This window comes from Ambystoma mexicanum, chromosome 4q (assembly GCF_040938575.1).
Source record: "Ambystoma mexicanum isolate Mex_15411 chromosome 4q, UKY_AmexF1_1, whole genome shotgun sequence".
Classification (NCBI taxonomy): Eukaryota; Metazoa; Chordata; class Amphibia; order Caudata; family Ambystomatidae; genus Ambystoma; species Ambystoma mexicanum.
Genome location: NC_090928.1, coordinates 1,183,697,451 through 1,183,711,504, shown reverse-complemented (window position 1 = coordinate 1,183,711,504; position 14,054 = coordinate 1,183,697,451). Strand labels below are relative to the sequence as shown.

Genomic DNA, 14,054 nt, shown 5'->3' with positions numbered 1-14,054 from the left:
TTGCAAAGTTGTAGTAATAGCATGTTTTTTTTCTGCCGTTTTCTCTGTTACGAACATGACAAGACATTCCATCTCGGGTGTTTGCGGTCACTTGACAAAATCCTTGTGCCTAAAAGCTTCTGTACAGTGTAGAAATATTTGGCCATAGCACATCAAGTGGCCATTGACTGCTTTGATGTAATGTGTCTATCTTTCCCATCTCACTGGCATGCTGTTCAGGATGTTTGTTTTCATGTATGAGGTAACGAGTGCTAAAAGAAGGGGATGTCCTGTGAGTGCGCTGATTTCCCTATCTTGCCAACCTCTGAAGCCTGAAAGTAGATGCATGCAGGCTTGACATGCGGCCAACTTTGCACCAGCCCTGCAGATGAACTCAACTGGTCTGCTGTTAAATCTCAGTTGCCGGTTTAATGGTATCCACTACAGAATAATTGCTTGTTAGGGAGAATTCTCCAGAATGGCTAATTTCCCTTACCTACCGAGTCCCTCAGCAGCTTTGCTGGATTTCTAGGATTTATTTTTTTCACCTGGTAAGAGTGTGAACCTTTTTTCCCACTCTTACATGTGTTTTTGGCTAAGTGTTGTACATATTTGCATTCACAGACTGTGGAGTCTCACCTACTCCATATGCCTCATCTTTTTACTGTGTGTCACACAGCACCTTTAGGGCAGTGACACAGGGTTGTCTTTTTAGACTTCCCACTTTAAACTCCATTTTCTGGGACTGACTACTGTCTCCCAGAGCATGTAAAGTTGCCATTGACTTTTACTAGTCTTTTTAAATTTGCAGACCCAGTACAAACTATCTTCCGTTCCCCTTTCTTTAAGATTTGGCTGGTGGCAGTGGTATCTACCATTTTTATTTTACTGCGGGCTATGTAAATAGCCTCGGTACTGTTAGAGGCTATGGTGATAGCCTCAAACTTTAATCCGCTGGACCCCTTTTCATTTTATTTGGTTCCGGCTGGGTTTATTCGCCATTTCTTTTTGTAAAGGTCTTTCTCGTGTTTTACTCTGCGCGCCAAACCAGGTTTGGTTCCTTTGTTCGCCGTCTTTGGCGGGCTTCTGCACAGAAGCCCTCCTTAGGCGCCTGAGTGTCTGGGTGGACAGGATGTGAGGGAGGGGTTTTAGGCCCCCTGCATAGGGTCTCCTTGGAGACCCAAGTCACACTCTTGTTTGATTGGCTAGGTGACAGTCCTGCCAGGACAGCCACCCTGCTGTGTGATTGACAGCCAGGCTGTGTGAATGGGGGAAAACAGCATAAAAAGCAGATCTCTGGGACTTCAAAGGTAAAGTTGCCACTGGATCAAGAGAACAGAAGATAAGCTGAAGGAAGAACTACTGCAACTACTGAACCTCCCGGTGAAGCCCTGCTGCGGGTCCGAATCTCCTAAACTTCGACGACAGAGAAGATCTGCAAGGAATCTTCTTCCCTTGAGCTGTCGGGACCAACCAGTTTGCCAAACACAAAGCAAGGCCTCCCTCCTCTGGTCGAATTTGCTGTGCATTGCTGCAGTGGACCGGATAGCCAGGATGACCGGACCCTGTTTGGGTTTTAAGGAGCGCACCTTTTATTTGTTGCTTTGCTCTGCTGCTGGTTTATTCCCTGGGCAGTGCAGGACCCTCCAGTCTTCCTCCTTCTTGTCAATCCAACAGTCACATCAGGAACCGTGAGCCAGCAGAACCTGCCAGGAACGTCTGCCTCAGCTACAGCATTCTTCTTCTACTAAGCTACTGTTCAAATCTGGTTGTCGACCGCGGTGAAAGTGATTGAAATCTTTCGCTAAATCTGAGGGCTTGTCCTTCTCTACTCTTAAGTAACTTTTCTTCCGACCAACTTCGTTTCGAACTCTTGGCAAAGACTTAACCGCAAACTACTCTGAACTGTGTGATCCTCTGCAAAGACTCTGAACCATTAACATTTATTTGAATCCTAGTTGTAGTAAGCCTTTTCTAGATTGCCCTGCCTACTTACTTGTTGGTGCTGCTTGATTTTGAATAACCTTGTCTTTCCCTCCCTTTTTAAATTACTGGAGTGCCATTTTGCTCACACTTCATTTTAAGCTTAACTTGTCCAGAATTCATTGGGTGGTGTGTAGTATATTAAGATTGTGATTGTCTTCTTTATATTAATGAACTGTTTTACAACTGATGGTGTAAATAAATGTATATTCTTTTACTCAAAAACCTTGAGTCAGTGTTTGAACCATAGCAACTGCTGTCCTTTGTGTAACTTCTGATACTGCTCACTTTACTCTTGAGATAAGTCTGGCTGCTCAACCATCGCTACCACTTTACTGTGAAGTACAGGCTTGTGCCAAACATTATTTTCTACTTGCACTTGTAGTCTTAATTGTGTGTGGTGTTCCCAAAGGGTACTGCATATGATTCTGCCTAACATTGCTCATTTTACTATAGCCCATATGATAGCTCAGTGGGTTGAGTGCTTGCTGCTGCGATCTGTGTGTGATCTGCAGGTTTGAATCCCAGCAATGCCATCTCAGACTTTCATCCTTCTTAGGTCGATAAATGAGTACCAACACAGGTTGGGTGATATTGTAAAAAGAGCTTAAGCGTAAGTGCTATACAATAACATTATCATTTGGCCTTGGACGTCTGTTTGCATTCACAGTAATTTGACAATATTGATCTATACACAGAGATATTAATGATACATATGGTGATCCATTCTTGTATGAAAGGTATATCACATTAGTGAAATCATAACCATATTTTTCGTAGTGTACTTAGGAACAATGCTATTTGATGCCACTTCCTGTTTTGTCAAGGGGTGAAATGTTGTGTTTTCATTGCTTCCCGGTATGTCACTTTGGGGTGAGGTCAAATGACATCAATTCTGGGGAGTCAGTGGTCGTGAGGCGAGGGGTGGGCCACTTTTTTGAGGCGAGGGATGGGCCACTTTTTTTTGGGTGTCTGGACAGATTTCTTCTCGCAGTTTGACCCTGGGTGGCACCATGATTTTGGTATTAAGTCGTAGCTGAAACTGCATGCATGCAGACATCACCCTTTCCTGGCATCTTACCCGCAGAACTAGACAACACATACAAGCATTGTAAAACCTGGCCCCTAATCCTGTGAGATATCTATACCTAGACAGACTCAGATGTGGGGTTCATGCATGCTCACATTAAATGCTTCTGTCTGAACATGGAATTATCACACTCTCATGCTGTCTGTACTAAGGGCCTGTTGATGCAGCTGTCCTTTGGTATCAGTTGTGATTCAAGAATGCTGCAGAGCCCATCATTGCACTCGACTCGAGTGCACCCTAGCCTGTTGACCCATGCACAATAATTTATCTTTAACTGCTATTTTCCAACATAACAATGGGGTAGGAATTACAGAGTGTGAGGAAGGAAAGAGACAAGTTGGAATGGCAGAAGAGACGAAAACAAGGAGGGTAGAAGGATGGAGGGAAAGTTAATAGGAAAGATGGTAGGGAGACAGGAAGAAAACAATGTGAGAGAGGAAGGAAAGGAGGAGAGGAAAGATGCCCATGAAAGAAAGGAGAGAGAATGGAAGAGGAAGCAAGAAAACAGGAAGGAACAAAATAAATAAGAAAATCAAGACAAAGGGAGGGAGGAATACGGGAGTGATAGATGATGGGAGGGACGACGGAAGGAACTGCTTTCTCCTCCTAGCGTACTCCAGTAATATAGACCAAGAGGTTGAGCGCTCCCTGGCGCTGCTGCGATCTATGCCTGATCTGCAGGTAGCAGGTTCAAATCCTGGCAAGGCCAACTCAGCCTTTTATTAATCAGAGGTTGATAAATGAGTACCAACTAATTCGGTTGGGAATGATTGTATGTAAATATGTGCTATGTACAGTGCTTTGGCAAATACGCTATTTAAATAACAAATCATTATCAAATGCAGGGTCCATGGAAAAGTAATGTTATCACTCATTTTCTCAAGTTACACAAAACATTACATGCAACAAACACCATTAACCCTCCAAATGTAGTATTTTCTGTAAAGTTGTGCATTGAAATGATTCACGGATGAGGGTTTGAAGGCCACTTTTTTTTAGGTGAGGGCCACGTTTTTTGAGGTGTCCGGGCCCATTTCTTGTCCCTGCCCTGCCCAGGGTAGGTGCTAATTATTAGGCAAATAAAGCCAGGCACATATCTGTATCGATGACTCCTCTGCCAAGTGCTATTAACATTTACAACAACATATGGTACACATTTAACAATGATCAAATATATTTTAAACATTATTTCGTAAAATTAATGTCAATAGTTCAAATTTAAGCATTTTCAGTATATGTTTTTCTCAATGTAATGTCTATTTATTTAGCTGAACAGATCAGATCACTTTATACATGCTGTATGTTTATAGCAGGACTCACGGATGGGCCAGCTTAACATGTTTTCTTCTTTTTGAACTTCAGATACAGACGAAGATCCCATGTAACACCTAAGTCCTATCTGTGTTTCATCAGTGGTTATAAAAGCGTTTATACCGAAAAATACAAATACATTAATGAGCAAGCAGAACGTATGAATATTGGTAAGGACACAGCTATAGATGTATGGTCGCTTCATAAAAAATACTGAATGTAATAATGTTTACTCTATTTAGGAAATATGTTCTTAACCACTGCTGTAATGGCACACATCCCAATTTAAGAACAAGCATTGGCAAAGCCAATAGTTTTGGCACTTAATGCTTTTCTTTGCATTTATAAGCATCAGGGTGCAAGGAGGAGAGTGCCAAGTTTCAAAGGCGTATGGGATAAGGGGCTCAGGGGAGCAGGTGAGCAAGAGAATGGGAAGGAAGGAGAATAGAGCAAGGGAGGAAAGGATTGAGAGAGGGTGCCATTAATGATGAGCATGAGGAAATTTGAGCGAGAAAGATTGGGAGCGAGAGGGTAAGAAATAAATCTAGAGTATGAGAGAAAGGATGAGAGAGGGTAGAGGGTGGGGTGGGTGACCGTAGGGAGAGGTGGGTGGGTGGATGTAGAGAGAGTGGGGGTTAGATCTGGTTAGAGAGAGTGTCAGTATGATGGGTGAATGGGGGTAGAGAGAGTGGACATAGGGTGGATGGGGGTGGCAAGATTGGGGTAGGGTGGGTGATTGGGGCCAGAGAGAGTGGGGGTAGGGTTGGTGGGGGTGGAGAGAGGGTGTAAGTTGGATGTGGTTAGAGAGAGTGGGGGTATGGTTATGTAGGTGGGTGGGAGAATAGCAGCTGGGGCAGGGTGGGTGTAGAAAGAGTGGGGGTGGGTGGCAGAATGGGGGTAGAGAGTGGAGGTAATGTGGGTGGTGTAGAGAGAGTGGGTGTTGGGTGGGTGGGGGTATTGAGAGTGGAGGTGTGGGCGTTGAGGCTATTTAGAGTGGAAGTAGGGTGGGTAGGGGTAGAGTTTGGTAGGGTGGGAGGTAGAGAGAGTGAGGTAAGGTGGGTGGTAGAGAGAGTGGATGGGGTTGAGAGAGTTGAGGTAGTTTGGGTCGGTGGGGTTCAGTAGTCGGGTGGGTATGGGTAGAGTGGAAGTATGGTGGGTAGGTGGGGTAGAGATAGTGGATGTATTGGAGGGAGAGTAGAGGCAGGGTGGGTGGATGGCAGTAGAGAGATTGGAGGTAGAGTGGATGGGTGGAGATAGAGAGTGGGGAAAGGGTGGGTTGGGTAGAGAGAGTGGGGTTAGGGTGAGTGGAAGTAGAGAGTGGAATTAGGGTGGGTGGGGGTAGAGAGTGGAAGTAGGGAGCGGGTAGGCTGGGTCAGGTAGAGAGAATGGGGGTATGGTGGGTGGGTGGTGCTATTTGGAGTGGAGGTAGCGTGGGTGGGGGTAGAGTGAGTGGGGTAGCATGGGTAGGGGTAGAGAGACTGGAGTAAGGGTGTGTGGGGGGAGGAAAGAGAGCAGAGTTAGGGTGGATGGGTGGGGGAGAGATGGTGGCGGTAGTATGGGTGGGGAGAGAGGGGAGGTAGGGTGGGAGAGAGATTGGAGGTCAGGTGGGTGGGTCACAGAGAGTGTGGAGGTAAGGTGTGTGGGTGGGGGTGAGAGAGAGCGGATGTCTTGTACAACAGTGGATGAATTGGTAGAGAGATTGAAGGTAGAGTGAGTGGGTGGGTGGGTGTTGGGGAGAATTCTCATCTATGGCTAATTTCCCTCACCTAGTGAGTCCCCCAGCAGCTTTGCTGGACTTTGGAGTTTATTTTTTTCTACTTGGTAAGAGTGAAAGCTTTTTCCCCACTCTTACCTGTGTTTTGCTATGTGTTTATACCTGTTCTTGTGATTGTGGACTCTGAAGTACGCCACTTCAGTAGCCCCCTTCTTTTTGTGTGGCACACAGCACCTTCAGTGCCTTTGCACCGGGTTGTCTTTGAGACTTCCCTCGACTCCATTTCTGAGGCGACTACCATCCCCCAGAAAAGGGTAAAGTTACCATTAACTTTACTTAGTCAATCTACCACAGATCCAGTACACCCCATCTTCCATGGAGTACTGGAAAGGGTTAATTCTTATCCCTTTTTATCTGTAACTCCTAGAGCATTGTTTCGCTCTTTTAACATTTAGAATTGGATGGTGGCAGTGATATCTACCCTAACTTTTCTACCGCGATTATATTAGATACACGTGGTACTGTTCTTGGCTATTATATTAGCCTAGAACATAAACCCGCTTGACTAACTCGTCTTTCTTTTGGCTCCGGTTGGCTTTATTCGCCATTTCTTTTTGTTAAAGTCCTTCTTGTGTCTTACTTTGCGCGGCAAACTAGGTACGCCTTCTTTGTTCACTGTCTTTTGGCAGGCTTCTGCTCAGAAGCCCTCCTCAAGGCGCCTGAGTGTCTAGGTGGGCTGAATGTGAGGGAGGGGTGTAGTCACCCCGTGCACAGGGTATACTAGGAAACCCAAGGCGCACTTTGTCATGATTGGCCAGGGTAGTTGTCCAGGCTGGACAACCCCCCTTCTGGGTGACTGACAGCCAGGCTCTGTGAATGGGGGTTTTCCGCATAAAAGGCAGGTCTCTTGGGCTAGAAATCAGAGAGTCACCACTGGAACTACAAGGAACCGAAGAGAAGCGGAGAGAACGCCGGCTGCTGCAACTACCCCGTCCCGGTGAAGCCCTACTGCAGTCCTGAGCTATCTTCCTTTCGACGACTCAGAGAAGATCCAGTCCGGAGTCTTCTTCCCTTAAGCTTGGTGGGGATAACCAGCTCATCTTCCACACCCAGAGGATCCTCTTCCTTGGTCGAAATCGCTGCACGTTGCTGTAGTGGTCCGGATAGCCACCTGAAGAGCCTCTCCTGTTTTTAAGGAGCGCACATTTTATTCCTCGTCACTGCTGCCGGCTTCATCCATGTGTGGTGCAGACCCCCTTCAGACGTCCTCCTTCACAACGAAGCTCCAGGAATCGTGGGTCTGCGGGAAACCAACAGGAACAACTGCCAGGGCACCAGCTGCACCATTGGAACAAGGTACTGTGTTCTACTTGAGGAAACTGGGTGAATCCCTTTTCTTCATTTCCAAGGCTTGCCCTTGTCTTCCCTCCTTCTTATAACTTTTGCTTCCGAACATTGATAATATTGAAGTACTTTTGGCTACATTGAATCGTGAACTGTCTGACTGTGTGATCTTCGGAAACAGGCCCGGTGTCTTTCGACCCTGGCTCCGGCCCTTTGACTTTTGAACTCCTGTCTCTGAGTGTTTCTTGATTCTGCCTGCCTAACCAAAATATTGCCTGTGATTTTTGCTTCCAACTCCCTCTGGGTATCTCAGGTGCTAAGTGTGTTTTTACCCCGGTAGTATTTCATGACACGGATACGAGTTTATTTAGTAGACCGAACTGTCAAAAAGTGATCGTAATCATATTCATGGTAACGTGTTTTGTTCGGAACACCGGTTCATTCAAACACAGGGTACTTACCTTGAGATTTACTGTACAAAGTGAATTGGTTAGTTGTAGTATATTTAACGTGTGGTTTTTATTTGAGTTTAATAGAAGTGTTGCGTTTATAATGAATGGTTTAAGAAATAAATGTGCTTATATTTTTTACCTGAAACCTTGAGTGAGTGTTTGCTTGAGTCATAGTCATTGTGGTCCCTTTGTGTAATCACTGCTACTGCTCATATACTCTTGAGATAAGTCTGGCTGCTCCGCCACTGCTACCACTCTGACATAGTAATACAGGCTTGTACCAAAGGTCAAACTTGTATTGCCACCTGTTGTCTTAATTGTGTGTAGTGGTACCTGAGGGCACTGCACAGGATTCTGCCTAACAGTGGGGGTAGAGTGGGTATGGGTGGGGGGAAAGAGTGGGGGTAGGGTGGGGGCAGAACGTTTGTGTTGGGGGTCGAGAGTTTGTGGTGGGGGTTGAGAGTTTGAGGTTAGGGTGTGAGTGGGGTTGGAGAGAGAGTGGGGGTAGGATGGGTGGGTGCGGGTAGAGAGAGTGGGGGTAGGGTGTGTTTGGTGGGGGTAGAGAGATTGGGGAAAGGGGCTGGGGGTATAGAGTTGAATTAGGGTAGGGTAGAGAGAATGGAGGTGGGGTGGATGGGGTTTAGAGAGTACAGTTATGGTGAGTGGGTGGGAGTAGAGAGAGTGGAGGTAGGTTGGGTTGGTGTGCGTAGATAGAGTAGGGAAATGGTGGGGGTGGAGAGAGTGGAGGTAGGGTGGGTGGGGTAAGAGAGAGTAGCGTTACAGTGAGTGAGTCGGAGTAGAGAGAGTGGAGGTTGGGTGAGTGGGTGGTGGTAGTGAGAGTGGATGTCAGCTCGGTGAGTAGTAGGAGAGAGATAGGGGGTAGGGTTGGTTGATGGGGTTAAAGAGAGTGGAGTTGGGGCAGGTGGGCATTGGTACAGACAGTGGGTGTGTTGGAGAGATATTGGGGGTAGGATGGATGCGGTAGACAGAGTGGAGGTAGGAAGGGTGGGTGGGGTAGAGAGAGTGGAGGTAGGGTGGGCGGGCGGGGATAGAGAGCGTGGAGGTAGGATGGCCGGGTGTCTGTAGAGAGAGTGGTGGTAGGGTGGGTGGGTGTTGGTAGAGAGAGTGGGGCTAGAGAGTGTAGGGGTGGGGTAGAGAGAGTGGGGGTAGGGTTGGTGAGTGGGTGGGGGTAGAGAGAGTAGGGTTATGGTGGATTGGGTAGAGATGGTGACTGGTTGTAGGGTGGGTGGATGGGTGGGGGTAGTGTGAGCGAGAGTAGAGAGGGTGAGTGGGGATAGGGTGGGTGAGTGGGGGTAGAGTGTGTGGGGGTAGGGTGGGTGGCAGTAAAGAGAGTGGGGAAGGGTGGGTGGGGTAGAGGGAGTGGGGGGTAAGGAGAGTATGGGGTAGAGGGAGTGGTGGCAGGGTGGGACAGTGGAGGTAGAGAGGGTAGGGCTTGGTGGGTGCAGGTAGAGAGAGTGTGGGTTTGGGTATAGAGAGTGGGTGTAGGCTGGGGTAGAGAGAGTAGGGTTGGATATAGAGAGAGTGGGGATTGGGTGGAGTTAGAGAGAGTGGAATTAGGGTAGGTGGGTGGGGTAGAGAGAGTGGAGGTACTCTAGAGCGAGTGGGGGTTGAGAGTGGGGGTAGGGTGGGTGGGGATAGAGAGAGTGGGGGTAGGGTGGGTGTGGTGGAGAGAGTTGGGGTAGGGTGGGTGTGGTGGAGAGAGTTAATAGGGTGGGTGGGGTAGAGAGATTTGGGGTATGGTGGGTGTGTGTGTAGGGTGGGTGAGTGTGGGTAGGTTGGGCCGGGTAGAGCGGGTGAGTGGACATAGGGTGGGTGGGGGCATGGGAGTTGAGAGTGGGGTTAGGTTGGGGGAATGAGGTTGACAATGGGGGTAAGGTCGGTGGGGTAGAGAGTGGGGGTGTGGTGGGTGGGGATAGAGAGTGGTGGTATGGTGGATGGGTAGGGGTAGAGAGAGTGGAGGTAGGGTGGATGAGTGGGGGTATTGGGTGTAGCTGTAGGGTGGGTGAGGGTAGTGTGAGTGGGGTATTGTATAGTTAGTGGGTGTAGGGTGGGGTGGGCGGGATTAGACAGAATGAGGAAAGGTGGGGTTAGAAAATATGGAATTGGGGTAGGGGGGTGGGGTAGAGAGAGGGGTTAGGGGTAGAGTGAATGGATGTAGAGAGTTGCTTACGGTGGGTGGGGGTAGAGAGGGTGTGTGTTGTAGAGATAGTGGAGGTATGGTGTGGGGGTGTGGGATTAACAAGAGTGTGGTCTGAGGAGCCAGGAATGAGACTCCGACATAAGGGACTCTACGTTTTGGTCAAAAACATTTATTAAAACAAGCATTGGTAAAGCCAACCGTTTTTGCTTGTGTACAAGTGTTAGGCATTTGCCAGGCACTCCATTATATGACCACAAAAGTGATGAGTGGAAGGTTTTCAACTACACCACCTTTTTTTTAGCCGGTCTCCGCCATTGCAAAAGGGGTCCAGCCATATGCAAATCAGTCAGGTACTGCCACCAATGGTAGCAGCCCAGCCCAAACTGCTAGGCCAGGTCCCCTCTGCACGGAAAGACAAGCAACCCCAGAAATGTTTCGGTCTTGTTCGGCCTCCTCAGTGAGGTGCAGCTTGGTTCCCTATGGCGCAGCGAGCAAGGGACCAACGTCTGTGCATACCCTCTCACATAGTGAGACAAAATGTGACCACAAAAGTGATGAGTGGAAGGTTTTGAACTAATCTGTACCACTGGCAATGCTCTGGGCAACCTTCCACACCACCGTTTTTTAGCCCGTCTGCGTCCTCATTGCTTGGTGTGTTTATCCTACCTCGCTACATTGCATGATCAGTCAATGGCTGGGTAAATAACTAAAAAAGACCTACAAGCTTTGTGTCCCACTCCCTACTCATCCACATCTCCCTCTTAGCTGAGCGCCAGTGCAATAGTTTAGGCATGTCGTTGGAAAGCCAATCAAAAAGTTGCAACTAAAAATATTGCAAGACTACAGGAGACAACATATTAAAGTAGAATGAGTGGGGATAAGAAAGGAAGCCTTGAACGCATTGCCATAGTGAAGAGTGAAGAGTGGCAACTTTAATCAAAACCAGGAGCCTGGTTACTGCACATCTGGGCCACCATCACGCCCAGCGGCAGGACTCTTATAGTGAAAATGGGTGTCAAATCGGGGCTCACTCATACTGAGGATGAGGGCGGCTGATAGCAAAGCATTGAGAGAGATTTGGTGATAGAAACTAAAGGTCAGGGTGTTAGGCAGAATTATATGCAGTAACCTTTGGGAACACCACACACAATTAAGACAAGTGACAGTGCAAATTCACCTTTGGTACAGGCCTGTACTACACAGTAAAAATGGTAGCGATGGCTGAGCAGCCAGACTTATCTCAAGAGCAAGTGAGCAGTATCAAATAGTTATACAAAGGACAGCAATTACTATGATTCAAACAAACAGACTCAGGTTTCTGATTAAATGAATATACTTTTATTCACTCATCAGTTATATAACATTTCACTAAAGTAAAGCAGTTTAAAAATCACACTCTTAATACACCACACCACTCCCAATACATTCCAGACAAGTTAAGCTCAACAAAATGAAGTAGGACCAAAATGGCACTCCAACAATTTAAAAGGGAGGGAAAGACAAAGTGAATAGAAATTGAACCACACCAAAAGGTAAGTACTCAGGGCAATTGAGCAAGAGGAACTACAGTGATAGCATCAGATAGAAAAGGCTTAGGGCCAAAGTCAATAGGTCAAAAGTCTTTTGCTCAAGATCACATGGTTCAGGGGAGTTTGCGGTAAAGTTCGTGCCACGGGTTTCCGGGCGAGGTTGGTTGGCAGAAGAGTTAGTTCAAGAGAAGAGAAAGACAAGCCCTCGGATTGTAGAAAGATTTCAAACACTTTCACCGCGGTCGAACGAAACGAAGAACCGGATTTGCACAGTACCTTAAAACAGAGAAGAAGCTGTAGCTGAGGCAGACATTCCTGGTAGTTCCTGCAGGCTCACGGTTCCTGAAGCGACTGTCAGACTGACAAGTAGGAAGATTGGAGGGTCCTGCACTACCCAGGGAAGAAACCAGCAGCAGAGCGAAACAATGAATAAAAGGTGCGTTCCTTAAAACCCAAGCAGGATCCGACCTTCCTGGCTATACGGCCTACTGTAGCTCTTTACAGCGAATTCGACCAGAGGAGGGGTCCTGACTTGAAGTTTGGGCGAACTGGTTGGTCCCACCAGCTCAAGGGAAGAAGATTCCTGCAGGATCTTCTCTGTCGTCGGATTCTGCAGATTCAGACCTTCAGCAGGGCTTCACCGGGCAGTTCAGTCGTTTTAGGGGTCCTCTTCTGTCAGCTCCTCGTTGGTTCTTTCGTTCCAGTGGTGACTCTGCCTTTCCAGTCCGAGAGACCTGCTTTTTATGCAGTTTTCCCCCATTCACACAGCCTGGCCGTCAATCACACAGCAGGGTGGCTGTCCTGGCAAGGACAGTCACCCAGCCAATCAAACAGGAGTGCGACTTGGGTTACCAAGGGAACCCACATCCTGTCTACCCAGACTTTCAGGTGCCTTAAGGAGGGCTTCTGTGCAGAAGCCCGTGAAAAGACGGCGAACAAAAGGACCAAACCTGGTTTGGCGCGCAGAGTAAAACTCGAGAAAGACTTTAACAAAGAAATAGCCTAACACAATACCATGGTTATTTAAGATAACTGCGGTATAAAAAATAGGGTAGTTACCACTGCCACCAGCCAAGCCTTGATAAAAAGGGAGCGAAACAGTGCTCCAAGAGAAACTGACAAAAAGGAATAATAATTAACCCTTACCAATACTCCGTGTCAGATGGGGTGTACTGGGTCTGTGATTTAACGAGATTACATAAAGTTAATGGCAACTTTACATGTTTCTGGGAGACAGTAGTCCCTCCCAGAAAAATGGAGTCAGTGGGAAGTCTAAAAGACAACCCTGTGTCACTGCTGTGTAACACACAAAAACATGATGCTCATGGAGTAGGTGAGGCTCCAGAGCCCAAGATCACACAAATGGTAAAAACACACACAGCAAAACACATGTAAAAGTGGGAAATAGGCTCACACAAAAAGAGGGAAAGGGAAATCAGCCATTTATGAGAACTCTCCCTAACAGTGTGTTGGATGAATGAGGGTACCTACCCCTCCTCTGAGGTGTGGTCGATTCATAGACTGGCGTCTGAGAGACTTGGTCAAGCAGTTCCTCGCTGGTCATTGTCCGCTGAACCCCCGGCTAAGAAGTCTCGGCCTACCTCTGGTACGGAGAAGAGTGGTCTCGCCTTTTCGTGTTAACACCTGCCGAAGGGGGCGCCGTCGTCTTCCAAGCATGGTCATTTGGACCAGTCCTGTGGGTCTGGTGGAAGGCCAGAGAAGTCGACTTCAATGGTGAAAGACAAGGACTCTTCGAAGCATTCCTCTTCAGGAGACCATCGTAGGTCATCCTCTAGTAGAGAGTCATCTAAGCACCTTTTCCAGTGGGACCAAGCTGACGGGATTGCCTGAAAAATCTACACCGCAGGTGGGGGTTCCAGCTACGTCATCGTCGACGGGAGTCCCTTCGTCAACTGTTTCACTGCCAACTACAATGCCTGCCTCCACGATTGTGTCTTCGGCTCGGCGGCTGCGGTTGACAAAGGCCTGAGGCTCTCGTCGTCGACAGACAGCTTTTTGCTGGCAGGTGGGGCGTGGCAGCCTTCTGCTTTTAACGCTCTTTTACCTGACACTCTCCTACAACATGAGGCGTGTCATCGGAGGTGGAGGACGAATGGGAGCCGGTGGTTGGGCATTGGGCCTCGGCTTTTAGTGTGTTGGTCCTTCGTCCTCGAGGGTGACTGGCCCACCCAGTTACCTGCTGCTGAACCCACAGGCGATTTTGTCACTCGAAGTCCTGTCTACAATACAGTCCTTGTTTGGTCAACTGGATTCCAGATTGCCTCCTCTGAATGTGGCTTCCGTGGGGCCTGTCGTCGACGCTGCAGGTGTTCCTCCGCGTACGACGGCTGCGGCTGAGTTGCCGGCACCTCCGCCGATGCACAAAGAACATCCTCGTTCCCATCCTGAAGAGGGTGAGCTGATGGACTCTGATTCGGACTGTGCGCATAGGCTAATGGCTCGTTGTCGCCGTTGAGAGATCCGGTGTGGG

The 14,054-nt window shown here is 48.0% G+C and overlaps 1 protein-coding gene across 1 annotated transcript in view; it reads left to right on the top strand.

The window, feature by feature from the left end:
- Positions 1–14,054, top strand: part of DNAH8 (dynein axonemal heavy chain 8) — an 8,835,797-nt gene that overhangs the window by 7,091,269 nt on the left and 1,730,474 nt on the right. The window contains exon 66 of the mRNA XM_069608756.1: positions 4,415–4,533. Coding sequence (XP_069464857.1) covers positions 4,415–4,533 — 119 coding nt within the window. The remainder of the gene's footprint in view (positions 1–4,414; positions 4,534–14,054) is intronic.